Source organism: Ptychodera flava, unplaced genomic scaffold (assembly GCF_041260155.1).
Source record: "Ptychodera flava strain L36383 unplaced genomic scaffold, AS_Pfla_20210202 Scaffold_66__1_contigs__length_654902_pilon, whole genome shotgun sequence".
NCBI lineage: Eukaryota > Metazoa > Hemichordata > Enteropneusta > Ptychoderidae > Ptychodera > Ptychodera flava.
Genome location: NW_027248388.1, coordinates 1 through 23,621, shown reverse-complemented (window position 1 = coordinate 23,621; position 23,621 = coordinate 1). Strand labels below are relative to the sequence as shown.

The following is a 23,621-nucleotide window of genomic DNA, read 5'->3' as shown; positions in this document are numbered from 1 at the left end:
GTCACATTTGTAGAGGTTATGCAACATTCACATTTTCCAAAAATACCCGAAAAGTGACAACTCAGCAATACCGGGCAAAAATGAAAAAAAAACCACTTTGAACTACCATTGAATGTTCTTATTGTTGTCCTCTGAAATGTTTTACGGTTTACAAAAAACAAATTCAATGTGAAAGTCATTGCATTGCATTGAATTCACCATCTACAGTCCATGCCTATTTGTGGCTAACTTCTACATGCAAATATATGAAATGTTTATGCAAATATTTCACCTCCAACCTTGACTTTCCCCATATATGGATTAAATCATTGTTAGAGGCCAGTGCAATCGATGTTCTTTTGTTCTAACTATCATGGAGGTCCGTTGAATTACCTCGGAAAACTGCTATTTTTGACCTGATGACCATGGCGGCCGAAACCAACACACATTGTCCGCAGGAAAACAGTCTATGATACGCATATATCAGGTATTTTCCGTTCTGAACTCACATCACTTGAGGAGCTGGCAATGTTCAAAGATTTCCAAAAAGGAAAAACTACCCAAAATTAGTCGGTTCACTGATAAATTGGCCCAGTTCAGAAACTTTATAACCCAAACTCCACAGTCCCGAAAAAAGTAGAGTCGAACGACGCCTTCGTGTGAAGAACGACTGCGTAACTGATACCCGATACACTGCTGGCAGATTGTTGTTATGATCCGAAGGTCAGGGGATTGCGCCCTCTAGTGTTAGCATAGCATAGCTACATACATGTATTGCTAAATTACTGCTGATGGCAGTCTCGAAATTCAACAAGTGACTGCTCTATTTGATCGCTTGCAAACATATCCGCATTGTTTTGGTGTTTACACAATAACAAATTATGCATAATAGTCGCTGCACATTGTTATGACTTGTGCTTATACTTTAATGTCCTGAACTAAATCATATGGAGGGAAGTACAATGAAAAGACTTCTGTCATAAAATTACAATTAAATTTGTGGTATCGATGCATTAGACTATTCAAACCTTACTAAACGTGTTGGCACCAACTTAGTTGGGGCTTTGGTAGTCACTTTATAATCTAAATTTATGTAATGATAGTGAACTGAAATGGAGATCAACTGGAGTGAACAAATAGCGATAACTTAAATTAGCATATGAATACTTTTGTATATAGAGCAGGTTTGCAAAATGACTTAGGAATTTTCCTAACTCGATGATTAGAATAAATTACCAGGGTAATGCAACTAGCAACTGCAGGGCCAGGTGCAGGCATGCATTGTCCCCCCCCCACACACACACACACACAAACACAACTTCTGAATCATTCGAAGGGAAGGGAAGGCCGTAGGTTTTGATCATTTTGTGATTTCTCGTAGTTTTGATTGATATATAAGTATTCAAAATGTGATCACAATGCAATTGCATTAGTCTGGCCACTACTACCTCCATGATGTTGTTAACTTGCCATGATGTATGGGTCCACAGTCTTACAACACAAAAAATATGAATGAACATATCAGTGCAGGGTATTTTTCTGCATTTACTCAATATGACAGCACTAATTGGAGTTTTCCATCTTGTTTTCACTCATTCATATTCATTCACAGACTTCAGAATTTGTTGAGTGTAGCATATGTGCACAGTTGAAAGAAGACCGAAACCGAGCTAAGACAAAACAAGAAAAAGAAATCATTTCGGAATTGCTGAAAAAAAATTTTGTCCAAGTTGAGTAAGTATTTTGTGTATGATAATTTTCATGGAATGATAATATTATGTGCTGTACATGTGTCCTGCCTTGTGAATATAGTTAATTGGTTCCAATGTTTATGATGATATATGCTGTTTTCAGGAGTGAAATTAAATGGAAAAATTTCAGGTACGTCACTAGTGCAGACACATAGATTTGAAACAGGGGAGACCAGTATGATAGGCGTCCCTTCATTCATTATATTGTTGAAAGCTGCTAAATTTGATAATTTCAGTACTTTGCTTTTTTTGTTTATGAACTGCTCTTCTTGATCTATTTTGCATCATATTATAATAAACCAAATGCCACTATTCTTCCTGTCAAATCTGTCCATCTCTGTGTAAGAAGTAAATTTTGTTATATTAAGAAATGAGTTCAAGTCCACTTCAGAATTCAATTTCCTAGAGTATGTAAGTGTACTGTAGGTATTTGCTTTATACCATTCAGGTTATTTCATTGTTTCATGGATAACATTGTAAGCATGTGAGCTAAATCAATCGTGAAGAGAGACAAAGTGTTCAGAGTTCTATCCTTGGACAATACTCTATCTTGACTCTAGTATTATATGTCGTCATAATGCACTAGTTTGTTTGAAATAAGTTGATTGAATGACTGTGATACTGGTATGCCATTGACCAAAACAAATGCCAAACGTAACCAACATAACAACCTCACAAACTAATAAATGGCCATACTATGCATTTGCAAAATAGTTTTTGTTTTTTTAACCCCGTACCTGCACGCATACATGCATGTGTATTGGCTTTGGTATTCACAGTTGTACCTGTGTCTTTTGATAGCAGTGAAAAGCTTCATTGTTACCCAGAAGGTTGATTTTGTGAAGTATTGAGAATGTTGATATTGTATCTTTTATGTATATAGGACAGAGAGAAGGTGTATCATGCAACCCGAGAACAGGCAAGATTTGAACCTGATGAAATAATGTGTATAATTCAGGATGGAATGGATCAGAAGAAAACAGCAATCCCAAGACTAGTAAATGAGGATAAGATGACAAGCTTGCTTGCCCGAATACGATTGCATATTACCGGTGAGTTGTTGTCAGCTTTTGTCCCATAGGCGATATGCCACACCAAGCAATGGATATTAAGCAATAAACACCAAGTAAAATACTTTATGTACGTTCTTGTAGATTTATGTTTATGAATGTATGGCACACGACACTAGCGGTATACATCCCAAAGATCTAATGCGGTGTTCCGTAATTGTACAAGAACGTATATCCAGTATTTACATAGGGAAAGCACACCAGTGACGGCATACCATGAGATTTTGATCAGTTCACAACCTATTTGCACAAGGAAGAGCCATTGTATACAAGAAGTGAACTGGTCAAAATGAGTGGTTTACTATTGCTAGATGTGATTTATTGCTATTATATCACAACAGTATATTGGAATTCTTGCACTGATGTCAGAAAAGGATTTTTGCTCTTGCCGAAAGCTCATGCAGGTGCCAAACATGATATATCACGTATATACCATGGTTCTTTTCATTCTCAACCAATCTGATTGCTACATTTGTGCCATCAATATGCTGGTATGTATAATGCAATATATTGACCAGTTTCCAATATATATTCGCAAACAATGACAAGTGCTAATCTGGAGTGAAGCGGTCAAAACCTAGTGGTATATCCATTGCTCAGTTGTCTCTAACACAATTTTCTCCATGCTATTGTCCAATAATAATGCAACTGTGCAGATGCCAGTATGACATGTCTCTGAAAGTGCACAAATTTGTGTTTACAACACAAACGATTGTAGAAGTATGTGGGCCACAGGATGAAAGTTCTAATGTTAATTAGATATATTCATGTAACACAGTGTTTTAAGGAGGAAATCTGCATAAAAATCTTCCCCTACTGTCTGTTGTTATTTCAATGGGAATATAAGAAGTCATGGGTGCACTGTGGAACTGCTGATGATGCATGTCATTGTACACTGAGGGTAGTTTTTGAATGCTGGTATAATAAACAGTGGCTATAACCATCTATTTGAGGTAAACACTGTCTGTTTCACTCAAGGTGTAGCACATGTTTTTGAAACTTGCATTCTATGACAAAAACAATATTTTTTTAGTTAAGATTTTTAGACCTCGTGATTGAATGACAAGGGCCTCTTTTTAACATTGTAAAATAAGGAGATTCTTGGATCAAACCAAACACGTTCGATCAATAGCTGACTTTTTGACATTTGTCCAGATTTACAAAAATTAAGCATTTATAGTGGAAATTTCTGCTTGTAATGCAGTACCGTGTGTATCCTGTAACGGCTTTAGAACCATTGAACATATCTCCTTTGTACCGGTACATGGATGCAACCTGGACTGTTTATGAGATTTTGTTGGAAACAAAACTTATCATTATGTAAAATAAATAAAAAATATGACAAAATTATATACTCAAGAATTATAGGTCAAGCTGATTTTATGACTTTGTAATTATTTTTCATGTATGAAAAAAGATTCAGAAAAACTCCTGTTGCATCAGCCAGTCCATGATGGCAATACTGGTATCATTCCTCTGTTTACCTCAATCATGACTCCAAAGGGATATATGATTATTCAGATGATACTAATATTATATAGGGCTCAGCCCTTGGTGTCGCGCCAGGCGTTGAGATTAAAATGTAATTTGTATCGATTCATGATTAGCAATCATAAAGGATAAAATAGAATTAATTGTTACTTTCTATATACGTTTGTACAAGTATGACCGGTTTAGGGCCTACCCTCTAATGACAGTTCACGTACATGATGTCGGACCCCTTTAGGTATAGATTTTCTGTTATGTGTAAAAAGTTTGACATAAATTTGCAATTTTTACCATGATTACTATCTATTGTGTTTAACAAGGGACGTATTGTGCCATCATTAACTTTGCAATAGTAACTGTACCGCCCAACTTCCGATATTGTAAGCTGAAAACCAGCGTTACTTCTAAAAACGGGTAAATTTTGCACATAGTTATTGACACAGAGGGCGCCTTTCTAAGATTCAATCCCAGCATTCTTTGCGAATGTTCTCGTTCATATGCACGACAGTTTTCTCTCTTCTTTTAATTTTTAGGCATGATAAGAAATTTTGTATCAGCGACAGGGTGGATAATAATAATTACTCGCTAATAAAAAGATATATTTATTAATGGCATGTTATAAAATAATAGAGAGCACGTTTCGAATTTGTTTATTTACGAGCACTCAAAAAACATGGCGGCGCCCCGAAAGAAGGGTACACTTCCGGTTACTCGCATAGTATATTATGAATGCGCGCATGCGTAGTCAGTAAGCTGCTGGCGCGACTATTACAAGGGAGGAATAATGAATGGGGAGAGGAGGCTGTGTGTGATTTTTATGATTGCTCAGTAATTTTATTTTATGTTATATCGCTCATATTGCATGTCTGCATGTCATATAAAGTCATTGATTCTAATAGTCAAGTACAGTGATTGTTAAATAATGTATGAAATAATTCTCCCAATATTTTTTCTTTTCTCCGAAATACAGGCAATATTATCCATACTAATGTACCAGGTGGTAAAATAATACCGGCTTATGTTGACCTGTTGAACTATCCACACGACAGCAACCTATCCATGCACCTGCTGCTGCAAACATTGTTTGACAACCGAGCCCGTTTATCCAGATGTTTATTTACTCAATTAGACAACTGCTATCGTGAAAATAAAAATCGATACATGTTAAGTCTTGCTCATGTGTTGGTGCAGTACAAGGTATTTGATATGGTGAGTTTATTTAGTAAACAGTGTTACTTTAAATAGATCCCTCATATTAAAGCTCCAGAAGCTGTATCTTTTGCTATTTTTTTCAGAACTTTTGTTTTGTGGTTTCCCTAAACTTTCTGCATTGAATGCCTAAACTGTAATTTAATGCCAAGTATTTAGCATATCAACACAATCTATATGAGTGTAATCTGTATTGTTATTGTTGAAAACTGTTTTCAAGTCCAGACTAGAATTCATTTGTAAACAGTAAGCAATGATCACTACACACATACAAGCTGCATTGACCCAAAAAACACCTGAAATTTCTGCATGACAAATGGATTTTGGTCAAACACTGTAGTTGATATACAGAAGCAGAATACTGAAAAAACTTGATACAAGTTACAGCTTATGTACCTTTAAAATAGACAATGAGTTTAAACGGGTGTGATTATACCTGTAGTGTAAAACTTCAAAGGGAGGTTCAAAGGTTGATTTTTACATAGCTTTTGGGTCGCTTATTCTGGAAAAAGCCATTTCCCCGCGATTTCTTTGCCATATCACATGATGAAAGCGCCAAGCTTTTCACTTTCTCTCCATGATCCAAATAAATTGAGTTGAAAAAGCCCTAAACTACAACTTCCACTACTATTTTTATCTGTTTTTGTAAAAAATTGCATGAGGTATGAATGGTGAAATGGCTTTTCGGAATAAGTGACACTAAAGGCAGCACATACGCAAAAATCAGCCTTGGTGAACTTCCCCTTTAATTTCAAATCAGGCACAGAGTTATCAAGATATTTCCTTATCTCTATCCTCTATGGAAAATGGTAAATTAAAGTGAAAGAATACAATTTCCATGTGTTTGAATGGTCACTATTTATTCAGTGATGTATCCTTCACAATCACAGGTTGACCTTCATTTCCTACCGGTCGGTCATACTCACGAGGATATTGACCAGTTGTTTTCCTGCATCAGCAGACACTTGAAGAAGACAAACATTTATACAATGGATGGTAAGTTTTAATTTAAAGGAGTGACATGATTTGCTACAAACACCAGTATACCCCCTTGCATTAAGATTATGCATTCATGATATTGTACAAAATGAGAAAACTACCATATAGGTTTCTGATAAGACGGCAGGTTTCTGATACTAATATTGTAATTTCAGCATTAACTTTCCTCAGATTGAGTTTTTTCAAGTCACTTAGGCAACATGCTGTGAGTTTTCATTGTCCTGAGTAAAAAAAAGGAAATGTTAGGCTGCGTATACAAATAACAGGAGGGCTGGAGGAATTGTGATTGAAATCTTATTTTTTTTCAGATCCCCCCCCTCAATGCCCTTAACAATTTTCAAGCTCCCCGTCTATATGATCAAAAATTTTAAAGTCCCCCCCCCCCCCCCCACCCCCCCCCCCCCACCCCCCCCCCCCCCCCCCCCCCCCACCCCCCCCCACCCCCCCCCCCCCCCCCCCCCCCCCCCCCCAATTATCATCATGTTCTTCCCAGGATTTTCTGGTAGAGTGGAGACCATTTTCCATAACAATAAATTTAATTGTCATGATAATGAGTTTCTATAAATAATATTTACCAAAAATTAAAGAGTGCCAGCCAACACTATAATTGCTTAGGGATTACAATGATCATGTAGCTGCATATGTATTAGGGATGCACACAAAGAAAATATAGAAATCTATTGGGCAGTTCTGCTCAGAAGTGTCCAACACTACCTGTTATTAGTAGTTTGTAGAGCCATATTCCCAGGCAAGTTCTTTAATTGATTCATTTTTAAAGACAGTCGACTTTTTTGAATTATCAGTCAAAGCCGACTTAAAGGCGGAGCCTCCCTTTAAAAGGACGCCAAGGTATGGCGGCGTTCATTGTGTAAGTGGACACCAAACAGGCAACAAGCGGGCACACGCTCCAGAAAATGCCACTTTTTAGTTTTCCCCGGCCGCAAAAAGACAGACAGACTGCCAAGCGGTCAGTGCGAAGTTGCTGCCGATCGAACTCTGTGGTTATATTCAAAGTCTAACGCGACTGGAAGACAATTTTTTAGGAAATTCGAGCGTTTGTGGTGGGGAATCAATGACCGTTGGCGATTTGAACCAACCGTCAATCAATAGCTTGCATAAACTCTGTTTGCAGGATTATCAAAATGTGATAAAAGGTTGAGATCACTTTGTGTAATCAGTGTTATAGAAATCAAACATCGTACTGGCCAAGCGTTTGACTGGGAGGAGAACTCCACTAATGCGAAAACCTGGGATTGAAAAGTGCGGCTTTAAGGTAATCCAACTTGAAATGGCCACACCAATGGCACCTGCTGAAGAGCACACCAAAATGATGGCCATGAAAGAGTATGCGAATGGTGAATTCCTGGGCACATTAAATGCTAGTTAGAAGTTTACTAAATTGACAATACCAATAAGAAATGATAAAATATTCCATCAAATAAAAGTTTTAATCGCTGAAATTTTTGGTGAAATAATGCTAATTTTGCTAAAATTAAAATAATTCCATCTAGTCACACATTTTTATTAGCTTCTCGTCTATGTATAGACAGAGAAGCTATTAGAAATGAAAAAAATACCGTCAATGACGCTGTACCTTCTCTTATGTGTGGCTAGGTCAGGTAATTGGTTGTTGGCATGGAGTTGTTGGCAAATAGTTGATAATGTAGGGCATGAGGTGGGATATGGACCCAAAGAACCCAAAAGATGATTAAATATATCAATCAAAAAATTCTAAGCTATATTATAAACAAAGTTTTTGAGATGGGCATATTTTAACAAATACAGAAATTATTAACATTATATATATAGGACCAAACTATTTTTTCAGGGATGGGGCAGGCTGGAAATGAGGGGCGAGAGACAAAGGCATTCCTATTGCTGCATGTGGATGCAGCCACACCATTCCACTTACAGCATACTAGTACTTATTTTTAGATCATAGTCAAGTAGTACTTCAAACAGATTAACCATTATTTTTCTGTCAACCCCTAATTTTATATCACAAAGACTGTAATTCTGCCAAAATTTGTATTTTTCAGGCATTTAAAATTTTTGCACTGCACAACATTGAAAAAACTGCAATGTTTGAATATGTTAAGCTCAAAGAATAAAAATCCTTTATCACAGAGTAATTTCTTTAAAGAAATTACTTTTCAACACTTCCAGCATATATTCTTTACAGGGTCATATATTTCAAGGAAAATATGCCTATTAAAACTGTAATTTCATCACTTTCAATTTTTTCTATAATATGACAATTACTAGTATTGGCCATGCGGTACATTTACAAACACAAACCCCAAATAAGCATTTTTCATCATTTTCAAAGGACTCTTTAGAAATTGCATTTTAACAGTTAATAGTGACTTAAATATTCACTTGGTATACATTTAATTTACAGACACCAGGTTGTTCATTTCACATCATTCAGGTCAGCAGGGAAGTGTGTCATTACTATTTCAGGATTTTTATTTCTTATTTCTTAATTATTTAACTTCTTTCCACAATGAACTATCTGTAGGCAATTTATACTGTAACTTACAATTTTTTCTCATTGATATATTTAATCATCTGTTCTGTTGGGTTCTTTGGGTCCATATCCACCTCATGCCAATACATCATCAACTATTTGCCAGCAACTCCATGCCAATAACCAATTATCTGACCTGGCCACTAATTAGAGAAGCTACAGCGTCATTGACGGTATTTTTACCTTCTCGTGTCTATTTATAGACAGAGAAGGTATTAGAGTTGAAAACCAGTATGCTGGTGTCAACTACTTCCGTCTGTCAATACTTCCGTCTGTCAAGATCCGTTGACGTCATGCTATTGTGATGGGTCATATCATAAACTGGTGGGGGTGTTCATGGTTCAGGTTGAGGTGTAGGAGACGATTTTGAGCTGTGACAAAAATCAAATGGACTTGCGGCATAGCCAGTGTTAAGCCTTTCTCCAAGGTTTCTTAGTTGACTACAACTTATTACAGACTACTGAGCTGGGGTACTCACTTTGTGTTTGCTCACTCTGTGTGCGCTAGTGTTTGGTACTGAGTTGCGTGGATATCCCCTCATGGCCTCACGTGATATGGGCCTGTTGCATAATCTACAGATGATATGATGCCTCTGAGTCTGAAAACGGTCGTTAGCCAGTCGGCATTGTCCTTGCGTTTTTTCTCATTTAATTTTGCAAAATATCGGCGAGTATCTCAATATTTCAAGATAACTCTTTCTTCCCAATCGTTTCCTGGGGTTTCAGAGTCATATGAACGAAAATGAGTGAAAGTTTTAGACAGGAAAATCGGACGTCGGCCACAGTACAATCAGAAATTTATGTGGGAGGAAATAACTAACAAACAAACACTGTTCATGATGCCCGCCCTCTAGAGGCAGACCTTCCTATATGAAGTACCACATTTGATGCTTGTGGAAAGCTTGACCACACAAAGGAGCATTTTAACTTTTAGAAAAGACAATATTCTTTACACGGTCATGTATTTCAAGGTAAATATGCCTATCAAAAACAGTAATTTCTTCACTTTCAATTTTTTTCAATACTATGACAATTATCAGCCATGAAGTTTTACAAACACAGTACCAGATAAGCGTTTTTCATCATTTCCACAGGACTCTTTGGAAAATCCATTTAAAACAGTTAAAAGTGACTTAAAATGATCACTTGGTATACCGGTACATTTAATTTATAGATGCCAGGTTGTGTATTTCACATGCACTCAGGTCAGTAGGGAAGTGCGTCATTACTATTTTGGACTGTTAATTCTTATTTCTGAATTATTTAACTTTTTTCCATATTGAACTATCTTTAGGCAGTTTATACTGTAGCTTAGAATTTTTTTGATTGATGTATTTAATCATCTTTTGGGTTCTTTCGGTCCATATCCCACCTCATACCCCTACATCATCAACTATTTACCAACAACTCCATGCCAACAACCAATTACCTGACCTGGCCACACATTAGAGAAGGTACAGCGTCATTGACGGTATTTTTTAAATTAGAGTCTTTACTGTATTACTAATATGAAAATTTAGAAAATCAAGCATGGTGACCCTATCTTTTTCCTTTACTAATAATAATTGAAATATTTGATTATTCTCATGTGCTAGAATTCAAAAATCCCAGATAACTTTCAAGTCTCCTGGTCTTCTGTGTCGTGCTTTCTGCCTGATCACGTGTACAAATATGTTTCAGTGTCATGAGCGTCACATGCCCAAACTCTTCTTCAGCTACTTCATAATCAGAGCTATCTCTATCACTACTGCTATAGTATACAGTAACAGTGACAATGCCTGTGGGCAGTAGCAGGGCAGTAACTGTATTAACTTTGATAATTTTGATAATAATTTTGTTAAGTTTACACAACTGCATTGTTGTTGTACTTCCTACAGTGTGTTGAACTGTCCAGTATTCAGCTTGTCAACACAACCTGTGAATATGTATCCTGCATTTGTATCATTGACAAATGACTTTCAGTCTGGACTCTGATTCAATTATCACCCAATATTCCCATATGCAGGCTTTTGTCGACAAACTGAATAATATGTGTTTCAGCATACTTTAGGGAGACAGCAAGCAACTGTATTTGATATATTGCATAAAACTATTGAAAAAACTTATCAACAGTTCCAGCTTCTGCCCCAATACTACGCCTACTTGTTTGCTTTTTAACGAAAATTCATAAATTTTTAAATTTTTTTTGAGACAAAAGTAATGAAATGGTACAAAATGGTTCTAGATCTTTCATAATTATTACTAACATTAAAACAATGGAATTACATAAAAATGTAATTAAATTTCATTGAATTTTCAACCAAACCTTGGAATCATAAAAAAAGGGAACCAAAAAATTTTAAAGTCCCCCTGTAGGTAGAGCAAAACTTTACAGTCCCCCCTCCTCTAACCCCAAAAATTTTCAAATGTTACCCGAATTTCTCTCCAGCCCCCCTGGTTTTGTGAACGCAGTCTTAAGCACACTTCCCCTATTCCCTTTAGTGTTTATTATTCTGAATGTCTTTCTGTGCAGATATGGAGCGTGCTGTGATGAATTCATATAATGTCCCTGTATTTGTCAAACATGTAGAAGGAGTGTTTGACATAAAGAAATGGCTGTTGCCACACATGGTGAAGAACTTCAAGGGACGGTCAAAGCCACTGCATTTTCAGTTCAAGGAATTTGATGGTAAAGTGCGGATGAGATATAGACATCGTTCAACTTCAAACTGGAGACCAGTTCTCCAGTTTAAAGATGATGACTTCACACCAATTGAAGAATCAAAGGGGTTGATTTGCTTGAAGGTTAGCCATATCCTCTTACATCTCTGTCACTTCGCTAACACCCTTTAAACTCCAATATTGGATATTAACCCTTAAAGCGCCGCGTCGGTTTTAAACCGACACGGCATTCTCGCTCTCGGCGCCACGTCGGTATATAAACCGACAGTGATTGCGTTCTATGCTTATGCCTAACTTAGCTATGCATTGCCGAACTCAGCCAGAAGAAGGGTATTCCTGACCCTTTGAACCCAGTTTAGTACCATATAAGGACTAAAATAATGACATCATGCAGCCTAACAATCGAAAATTCCAGTAATTTATGCGAACTTTCTTTAAAAGAGGTCAGCGGTTTTCATGAATATTTAATCAGGTCCGCAGTTTCAATCGTACGCGGATACGGCCACAGTGCATTGAACAGAACACGTACGTACGTTTTGAAAGCTTTACCATGCCGTAGACACGGAACTCCATGATTATGCGAAGCTACTGCCCCCTGGGTGATAGAAATGACAGTTTTTTTGAGAGTATTTTACGAAAAAATTACGCGATTTGCTGACCAAATTGATCGCAATAGTGAACTTCGAACGTATGGGCGGCCAAGATGGCGGCACTGTGTGATGCCGAACTCTCGACATGGAACCCAAGGTTAAGGTTTTCGAAGCCCAAAACTAAGGTTTTCGAAGTCCAAAACATGCAAGATTGAGAATTTGTAAGGATTTGGTTAAATTGAAGTGTATTTTGTCGATTTTCAAGCGTTGGACTACCAATAAGCTCCTTTAAACTGTTGATATTTGACCTCCGGCCGGCCTGGAGCGAGACGGCCATGACAGTCGACCCGGATTGTAAATGAAATGTAGTTGTTCCGAACTGTTGACATTGCGAGACATTCCTACGTGTTACGCATTTTTTGAACTGAAATAAATCGGACATGAAACTTTTTCTCGATACTTAGTGGTTTCATTCCATTTCGTGGTGGATTTTGTGGCGTGCTTGTCAAAATACGTGATCAAACTTGGCAAACGGATTGACTAGTATTGTCTGGTAGTACGAGTCTGTGACTCGATAAGCCACAGATAGTTACACACGCGTACGTGAATTAAACTAATGTAAGTTGGGTCAAACACCAAAATTAATCAATGACAAGGTCAGTGAAATGTGTTTTTGTCTTCAACTCATTATAATTATACTGGCGGTTGAAACTACATGTCTACAGAGTCAGTTGAATATGCCCTATAGTTGTGTGCATGTGTTGCACAATAGTTACCCCTCCCTGTACAATATGGAACCTTGTTGTCTCTGTGTATGCAAATTAATTGTTTGTGTTTACAGGCAAACAAATTGATTTCTTCTAACTTTGAAGACAGATTTTAAATAACAACAACAAGAAATCATATGATAGTAAACTGATGACAAAGTGGATATGTACACTGAATTTTTGTCTGGAAAATCATTTCCACTAGAAGAAATAAAAATATATAAACAAGCAAACAAACAAATAAACAAACAAATACAATAGACAAGTAAAAGACAATGCTTAGGCAATGCAATCATGCCAATGCTCCATACACAGTAGCTGTCAATCTACATTTAGTGTACTGCATGTAAAATATTATTTGTATTTTGTAGAGATGCATTTGCACAGGAAGCATTTGTATTATTTTGAAAGACACTAATTGTTTGTTTGTTTTTGTTTATGACTTACGTATGATGTTACATGATGCTGAAATCGTGTAACTGAATTGTGTCTTTCGATAACACAAAACTTCTATTCAAGTTTGAAGGCCGTTGATGAATTTTATACATTTTTAGAAACTTTTTATCATTTTGAGTGAATTTTGAACAAAAAACGAGCATTTTAGCCCAATTTTACACCTTCAGCGTGTAATTTGAAACTTTTCATTGTCATAGAGAGCTTCTTCATATCCTGCGCTTTGAAAATAATAATGGTTTGTTAGGGTTTCTCATCACAGAAAATGAACTGCACCAGTCTGAAAAAAGTGTAACATGTTGAGAAGTTGGGTTCAAAAAGTCCTTGGCCTGGTAGTTGCATTGCATAGAAAGTCTATGGCACTTTAAGGGTTAAAGACATCCTTACTATTCGAAAATTCATAATAACACATCAATAACAATAGCAACAGTAAGGTGTACCGCTCAGTGAAAATAACACACCACCAGTCAACAAAAATTATTGGAATGGCATGAATGTTTATCATTTCATAAACACGTAGACCATACAGAAATCCACATAATTTTAAAGGATTTTCCAATTACAAAGATTTTTTGGAAAATGACTTTATGAAGAAACACAAGGGCACTTGGGAAACTTCGGTTCCACTACTCAAACAATTGTCAATCGGTCAGTGATACTCAGAGGTGTCAACTGCTTGAACATCTGCCGTGTAAGCCAGAACAATTACAAGATAAACAAATCATATGTGTGCCTATATATAAATACATGTGCGAAAGGTAAACTCTTTGAGTTGTAATTGATTCTCTTGGATTTGTGAAAGTGGTGTACTGATATCATAAAACTGAACCTTTTTGAACGTAAGCTAGCAAGAAGTAAGGGGGCAGTGTCATGAATAGTTGGTGGTGGGCACTGCCACACTAATGATTTCGCAAAACTGTAAGCATAGTCCATAGTTTGTACTGATGTTGAAAATAACCACAAAAATATTGTATACCCAATCAATCTTCACGTCTCCCCTCCCCCACCCACACAATCGACAGCCAAAATATGGTATGGTACATGTATTTTGGATATGCTGGCCCAACGACCTTTAGGTTTGTGCACATGTTTTTATATAGTGGAAATTTGATAAAATGTTTAGGGGCTGTCGATAATAAAAGCTGACGCACAAGAAATGTAATTCCTTCGTTTTACATGAAACCCCCTCCCTCCCCCCTCAAAACGAAAGTTTTTATGAGAAATCAATTCGTATTATACCATTTCTGACAAACCCACACACACCTCTACGATCCGCACCACCCATGAAAAAATACCGGAAGGGCACATTGATTACTAAACCTCCACTTTACGCGTTTCACTTTTAAGACACAACATTTTAATGTATTTCGCACATAGGAAAATGTTTCACATACATGTTTCACGTTGAAAAAGCATACAAGTTTTTATTTCACATTCATGTCTTTTCGTTGTCTTTTCTGTCTCCGTATTTTGTGGTCATTCTGTTCTCGATGAACGCAAAGGTAGTTTTGCATTCTCACTGCAAAGTCGCACTTCAAAAACAGTAGAAAATCTTTATGCGATTTTGACACACACAAAACAAAATGAGCTTTTACCCACTCCCCCTAAATGAAAGAATTACGTTTGTCGTGCGTCAGCTTTTATTATCGATGGCCCCCCCTTAGACAGTCATGATCGGGTTTACTAACTAGTACCAGCCACAGTAACATTTGGTTTTTTCTGTGTTGAGAACAAAACACAGCTTAAAAGACATCGAACAGTTGAAACATTTCCTCAGTCAGTTCAATGTGGATGGATATGTATGACATCAAATTTTCTTGTCTCTGGGCGTGCATGTGTGATGATGGCACATCGAATCATATGCTGCATTGTTAGATTTTGACAAACATTGGTTTGATTCCCTCCATAATGAAGATGCACTGACATTGTTGTCAGTGCCTGTCACACATTGACTAACTTTTTGTTGAACAAATCTTCAGAAAATAAACTCAAAGGTTAAACAGGTTACCATACAAACAAATATTGTACATGAAACACACTGAAATTTCAGCCTATACGTGACGTAATAAACTACCGAAGTTAATTTGCTCATAAAATAGTCCACCTACTGCCTACCATTGTCAGCACCGTATTCTTTTGTTCATGCTCAGATGAAGAGAATTAGTATATAATATTTATATATATCCCAAAAAGAGGTTATCTTATAGAGTGAATCAGTTCATTTGCATCTCATTTGCAAGTCTGTGTGTATGTATATATGTATCTATGTCTGTTATTCAGTCCATATCCAAAAAACTTCCAAACTGAAGGACCTACCATCTTAGTATTTAATGTACGCTGTACATGCAGGGATGGAGATGTGGGTTTGTTCAAATGAACATACCAGTGTCAAAAATATGCAAATAAGGAAGGAAAGGGAAATATACTGCAAATTGCTAAAACTCTGTAACCATTGGTCAGATTGCGTTGAAACTTGGTTTGCAAGTTCCTTTAGGTATTCTTAATTAGTTGTGTACAAATTGGGGTATAATTTGCATGTTTGTATTTTTTTTGATTTTTTATTTCATTTTTACCTCATATTTGGTATATAATACCAAAAGCTTATATGGTGAGTCAGTGGTGTCTGTATGTATGTATGTATGTACGGATGTACGTCAGTCACACGCAAAAGCTCCCAAACCGCCAAACAGGTATAGACCCAGGGGTTTAGATGTAACGTTGTTCAAATGAATATGTCAGTGTCAAAATATTCAAATAAGGTAAGAAAAGGGGGAATCCTGCAAATGTGCGTGAGTGGTGGCATTTACAGAAACAGCCCACACATCTGAGATGTAGATTCTGTAATCTCTAACCTATTTGTATGCAGTGTGCCTATTATGTGTAAGAGTGGTGGCAGTGACTGAAACAGGCTACTTTACTGACCTTGAGTCATTTCCTGTCATTGTTCATGAACTGATACATATTGGCAGACCTGCTGAAACCATGAAGGACTGTGTTGAAACATTCCTGTGCTAAGCCTGTTCCTAAAGTTGACCTCCAGTACCTAAAGTTTCAGACCTCATTTACTTTTGCCATTCTTTTTTTTTCTTGTTTAAATATTTCTTGATGGACCAATTCAAACCAACTATGAGCACACTGTCCTTGACGGTATTTTTTAGTCAAAGAATCTTCTTCTCTGAAACAGCTTGTCTGATTGCTTTGAAAGTTGGTACCTATGTTCCTCAGGATGACCTCAGTCCATTTTGTATAAAGTGTAGTGAAATATTCGTATTTATAATTTTGGAGCAATTTTCCCAATTTTTTGGTCAATTTTTTTTTCCAAAAATGACTGATGAGATAGCTTTTGATATTTGGTGCACAGGTTGCTAGAGCTTATCTTAATAGTCCCGCCAGCGGCTTACTGACTACGCATGCGCTTATTCATAATATACTATGCGAGTAACCGGAAGTGTACCCTTCTTTCGTGGGCGCCGCCATGTTTTTTTGAGTGCTCGTTAATAAACAAATTCGAAACATGCTCTCTATTATTTTTTAACATGCCATTAATAAAATATATTCTTTTCCATTAGCGAGTAATCATTATTATCCACCCTGTCGCTTATACAAAATTTCTTATCACGCCTAAAAATTAAAAGAAGAGAGAAAACTGTCGTGCATATGAACGAGAACATTCGCAAAGAATGCTGGGATTGAATCTTAGAAAGGCGCCCTCTGTGTCAATAACTATATGTAAAATTTACCCGTTTTTAGAGTGACGCTGGTTTTCAGCTTACAATATTGGAAGTTTGGCGGTACAGTTACTATTGCAAAGTTAATGATGGCACAATACGTCCCTTGTTAAACACAATAGATAGTAATCATGGTAAAAATTGCAAATTTATGTCAAACTTTTTTACACATAACAGAAAATCTATACCTACAGGGTCTGACATCGTGTACGTGAACTGTCATCAGAGGGTAAACCGGTCATACTTGTACAAACGTATATAGAAAGTAACAATTAATTCTATTTTATCCTTTATGATTACTAATCATGAATCGATACAAATAACATTTTTAATCTCAACGCCTGGCGCGACACCAAGGGCTGAGCCCTATATAATATTATTAGATATAGAATTTTGAATGAAATATGTAAATTTTATCTTGGGGCAATTCTTCTCATTTGTAGTCAAAACATTTTTTCTCTCTCAAAAACTACTTGTCTGGTTGCTTTGATATTTGGTTTACACGTTCAAAGGGTTTATATTAATGTGATATATTGAAATTAGGTAAAAATGGGCACTTTTGTATTGTGGGGGGCAATTTTTGCCACTTGTGTAAAAAAATGTGTTTCTGAAAGACTACTCATCAGACAGCTTTGATATTTAGTAGACATGTTTGTACACGTGATTTTAATTAAATATGTTCAAATTGTGATCAAACTGATCAAATTAACTGCTGTACATATTTTTGCAGCTATTTTTGCCATTTTGGTCAGGCCAACTGAAGTGGGTATCAAAGATTTCCTCCTCCATCAACACGTGTGTCACAAAAAATCATTCTCAGCAATCATTCTCAGCATAACACAAAGGAGCTCTATCCAGCTACACTCAGCATGTCATTGAAAATCCTGGGAAAGATTGTAATTACAATAAATGTCTCTTTATGAAATATCTTAGACTTTACCCAATGTTGATGATGTGCCAGAATGGGTGAAACCTAGCATTGAGAAAATGGACCCAGAAAGACTACGGAAAGACTTGCCTGATGCATACCAGGGAAGAATCACATGTGAAAGAGATAAACAGTGGCTACGAGAATTTGCACAAAATATCAATGATCATGCAAAGGTAAGAAAACGTGCATTCACATGGACTGGAAAGTATTTTATGTGGGTTCTTTTTGTCTTTTTATTCTGTGTTTACGGAAGTGTAATCGAACGTGAACCTCACTGAACGCAGCATCTTACACAACACAACTTGGTGATTTTTTGTCGAAAACAGGTAAAATATTTACCGCTGCTACCACTGCATTTGCTGTCAGCCGTCTTGTTTACGCCATTAATATAAAAATATTTTCAAAGCTATCGTTTTAGACGACCAAACTTATGGATTCCATTCCAGCAACTATCATTTCCCAACCAAGCTATGCTGCACGGTGTCAAAGCTATCGTTTTCATTCAAAAGCTACACTTTCTTAGGTATCCCTGCACATGTGACAATTTTGGGTGAAATTTGGAGAAACGTAATTGTGCAGATCTTGACTGGGCATTTGTCAAAGATTTACGTTCACCAAGAAAAATTACATGTGGTCATTCTTTACTGGTTTGTTTGAGTTTATTTCAATGAAAAACACTACTAACTGAGACCAACGTTTCTTCTCAAGGTGTATTTACCACCTATTGATACTAGTTTGTCAGTTTGTATCAATTTTACACATAAATTTCATATTGGTACAGCAACTGTTTGATTCTAATGGGACAGAAAGGGGCAGCATCAGAATGCATAAACCAAATACTATCATATTGGCTTGTTTTGTTACGCCATTGGGTTTTGTAAATAATATCTATGATACTATTGTGAACAATGCTATAAGATATTTTCATTGAAATTTACTTTTCTTATCAGGCTCCATCTTCAAGACCTCAAAGGTGGTTTCTACATGACTTGATTGATGCTGCCAAGCAGAGACGAGATAGGCAGCAGAACACTTCGATGCCAGATCACATACTTTCAATTCAACAGAACATTGAGAATGAGTGTCCAGATGTGAGTATAGCCATGAAGATTCACTATTGTGTGTAAAGCAGTCTTTTTTTTCAAATAGCATTTTGTTTTTAGATGCAAATCACATTACTGTTTAAATTATATTATTCAAAAAGTTTTGATTTTAATTTTACACTTTGACTGGCAGCCAACATTCTTTTCAATGTTATTATTTTCTTGTTGACATCGATTGATGCCCTTAGCTGTATAAATATGTTTGAAGTGAATATATATGTTTACCTGGTTCTGTATCATATTCTAAGATAGCTTAATGCCCCAGTGCTGCTAACTTTTGGTGGTTTTTTCATTATTTTTATTCTATAAATCAATTGCAACTTCTTATTCTACTCCCCAAAGAATGTTGAAACACCCACTATTTAGCTTGTCAACTTAGCGTCTATATGTGTAAAATGCATAGTTATTGTTTAAATTTGAATTCTAGTCCGGACCAGAAGTCAGTTTTCAACAATAACAATGCACTTTACAACCATAGGGGCTGAGTTAACAAGCTGGATACTGTGTATATCAACATTCTTTGGGGAGAAGAACAAGGAATTATGGTTCACATTCAAAATAAAAATGGTGAAATTATCATCAAAAGTTAGCAGCACTGGGGCTTTAAGTGCTACGCTAACATTAGAATATCTTTTCAAGTCACTGCTGTTCATTAATAATAATTTAGTGAGATAAAAATATGCTGTGAACCATTTTCATGATGTCATTTTGTACAAAATGAGTATTAGTATTTTAGCATTATGTCAGAAAAGCTAATGTGTACATGTATTAGTGGTTCTGCCTGAGGGAAAAAAAATTGTTCCTTGGAGTTTTTTGCTCAGCTTTTGAGGTAATGAGCAAGTTTTTTATTTGTTATTCTGTCAAATCCAGCAGTAATTCCTGCTAATAACATTGTTACTGATGACTTGGAGTCCAAACTTTACAAACAGTTCACAACGATAGAGGCATTAAATATACAGGCAGTGTTCACAGAACTAATTCTGAGCATTTCAACTTGCTGCCAGAAGAACTAAAAATATGTGCTACAAAAAGGATTAACAGTAAAATGATAACAGTCTTGTGCTATTAGACTCCTCAATGAGGGCTGTATCATTTGATGTTTTTATTCATGTTACCTTCACCCCATGTATTAGCCACTTAACCTCTGCCCCACCACTTTTACAGAACAGTCTCATAATTCTGTCCTGTGATCAGAGTGAATTATGCAGTTAGCAAGTAGGACCTTTTGTGTCTGCAATAGAAACAGCAAGCTTCAAACAGGTTGCACTGACTAGTAATTTGTCTCCATTGGACTTTCCATACCGCTCAGTTGTACAACGGCACTTCAATGATTGCAATGCAGAAGTATCTGCTGCATCTCAAAAAAAGATTCTAAATTGGCTTGAGTAGGAGGGGGAATTTCAAGGAAATTTCTTCCGGGCCTTAGTATAATAAAATTTGTTTTTGACAGGTTGTCATTGGGAGACCAATTCCAACAAGTGAAGACAGGGGAATAGCCTTGAGAAAATGGATGACTTCTCCAGCCTGAAAGAAGGCATGCTTGTAGCAGTCTATCTCCCAGATGTGAAAAGACAGCCACAAATTGGCAAAGTGGTTTGCTTAAAGACAGAAGAGGAAGTGCTTACTCTTCATTGGTACACTGGGTCATGGAAAGCAGCATGGAAGCCAACATATAGAGGAGTAGGAAGAAACAGAAGACCAAATACCAAATACACAAATAATATGGATTCAGGCATCAATCATGTGGGATTTTTCCCTCACACCAAGTGGAATGCTGCCAAAACAGACTAGGACACAATTACATGAACGGTACAGAGAGATAGAGGATGAAAGTGACCAGGAACAGTAAGAAAGACAATAATGCATACGTACGTATGCATGTGTACATACATGTGTGTTTGTGTTTCTGTGTGCTTTATAGCCCCACTCTCAGCGACGTGGAGCTTATCTCATAGGTGATGTAGCCAGAGTCTGTCATCTTTCTACATTCCAAGCTGCTTCTTCAAACTTAAAGTCTGATTCCTTTGATATGTGGAGAACAGGTCTGTAGGGATGATCTTAATCAGATTTGTTCAAATTAAAATGAAATATGCCAGTGTGTATTTTTCAGGCTAATTTGCTATTTGTGGGCAAAAATCTTCTCCGTAACGGCTGTTAAACAACTTAAATATTTGGTTTACACGTCCATATAGGGATAACCACAATTAGGTTTCTACAAACAGTGATGAAATCTAAAATTTTGTACAGTGACAGTGGCATTTTTTCTCAGTTTTTTCAATTTTTTTTCAAAGGCATGATAAAAATGTGTTATATTCAAATTATGTTGAAATCTACAAGTTTGTATTGTAATGCAATGAATTGATGTGTAGAAATCTGCAGACCTTTCTTTTGATAAATTTAAAAGCCAACTTTCTATCAAATGGTTTATCAGACAGGTTTGGTACTCCAGTCAGGGGCAGAGAAACTCAAATTTATCATTTGTGAGGAATGATGCATTCTTATTTGTCGAGAATATTTTGGTTAAATTTGCTGGAAAAAATTTATTTTGAATCACTGCACAGTATCATGGTTGTAAATAAAGCAATATCATTACCTATATACTAGCTGTGTAAACCTTAAAATTTTGTTTCAGTTTTAGGTGATTTTTGTTATCCATTGGATATTTATTGCCAATATTGTTACAAAAGTCAGTACATAAAATTTAAAGAAAGATAAGTTTTATTAATGCCAAATTAGTCCATTTGAAATATACTAATACTAAAAAAATTAAACTTGACTTTTTGTAGTTGGCAGAGTTATGATATTCAGTCTAGGTCATTTCAAAAATGTCCTAACTTCAGCTTTACATAAAACTATGTAATAAGTATAAAATATCTAACCACAATATTTAAAGTGCCCACACTTCTCATTGAAAACCAAAGTATTTCTGAAAACAAAGTCAGGTTAATTCCTAATGTGCCCTGACTCCATGTTCAAAACCAAAGTATTTCTGAAGACAAAGTCAGGATCACTTATAGTGCCAAGGCCTGAGGTTGAACATAACACTTTATCTGATAAACCAGGTCATCTCAAATGTGACATTCCTTTATGTTGAAAATACACTTTTCTGATGACAAAGTCGAGTCATTTCAAATTCCCTGACAACATGTTGAAAATCACACCAGATATAAAGACTAAGTCAGGGGCTTTCAAAATATGCTCCAACTACAAGTTGAAAATCACACCTTTTCTTAAGACCGAGTTAGGGTAATTACAAATGTATGCTGACTACAAGTTGAAACTCACACCTTTTCTTAAAACCACAAGTCAGGGTCATTTAAAATATGCCCAGACTTCATGTTGAAAATCATGCTTTATCCAAAGTACAAGTCAGGGTCATATTAAATATGCCCTGACTTCAGGTTTAAAATCAATCCTTTTCTAACAAGCGAGTCAGGGTCATTTTAAATTTGCCCTGACAACAAGTTGACAATCACTCCTTTTTTCAAGACAAACGCCAGCATTTGAAATGTACCCTGTCTTCAAGTTGAAACTCACACCTTTTCTAAAGACAACAAGTCAGGGTCATATCAAATGTGCCCTGACTTCATGTTGAAAATCATGCTTTATCAAAAGACCAAGTCAGGGTCATATCAAATGTGCCCTGACTACAAGTTGACAATCACTCCTTTTTTCAAGACAAACACTGGCATTTGAAATGTAAGTTGAAACTCACACCATTTCTAAAGACCACAAGTCAGGGTTATTTAAAAAGTGCCCTGACTTCATGTTGAAAATCATGCTTTATCAAAAGACCAAGTAAGGGTCATTTCAAATGTGCCCTGACTACAAGTTGACAATAACTCCTTTTTTCAAGACAAACACCAGCATTTGAAAATGTACCCTGTCTTCAAGTTGAAACTCACACCTTTTCTATAGACCACAAGTCAGGGTTATTTAAAATGTGCCCCGACTTCATGTTGAAAATCATGCTTTATCAAAAGACCAAGTAAGGGTCATTTAAAATGTGCCCTGACTACAAGTTGACAATCACTCCTTTTTTCAAGACAAACACCAGCATTTGAAATGTACCCTCTGTTTAATTTGAAACTCGCACCTTACTAAGACCACAAGTCAGGGTCATAGTAAATGTGCCCTGACTTCATGTCGAAAATCATGCCATATGTGTTAAAAACAAAGTCGGGGCATTTTTTGTTGAAAATCACTCCTTTTCTAGTAAGCGAGTCAAGGTCATTTTAAATTTGCCCTGACAAGTTGAAAATCACTGCTCTTTCAAGAGAAAACACTGGCATTTGAAATGTACCCCATCTTCAAGTTGAAGCTCACACTGTTTCTAAAGTCCACAAGTCAGGGTCATTTAAAA

At 36.4% G+C, this 23,621-nt stretch overlaps 1 protein-coding gene across 1 annotated transcript; it reads left to right on the top strand.

The window, feature by feature from the left end:
* The first annotated feature begins 1,845 nt into the window (after positions 1-1,845).
* LOC139128742 (uncharacterized) lies at positions 1,846-20,958 on the top strand. Its single transcript, XM_070694471.1, has 8 exons — positions 1,846-1,860; positions 2,614-2,782; positions 5,259-5,497; positions 6,388-6,493; positions 11,538-11,809; positions 18,158-18,328; positions 19,106-19,246; positions 20,709-20,958. The coding sequence occupies exons 1-8, from the start codon at positions 1,846-1,848 to the stop codon at positions 20,784-20,786; spliced, it is 1,191 nt and encodes a 396-aa protein (XP_070550572.1). The 3' UTR covers positions 20,787-20,958.
* The last annotated feature ends 2,663 nt before the right edge of the window (positions 20,959-23,621 follow it).

Coding starts and splice junctions, on each gene's coding strand:
- LOC139128742 (XM_070694471.1), top strand. Junction 6,494..11,537: donor AAACATTTATACAATGGATG/GTAAGTTTTAAT, acceptor CTTTCTGTGCAG/ATATGGAGCGTGCTGTGATG. Junction 11,810..18,157: donor AGGGGTTGATTTGCTTGAAG/GTTAGCCATATC, acceptor GAAATATCTTAG/ACTTTACCCAATGTTGATGA.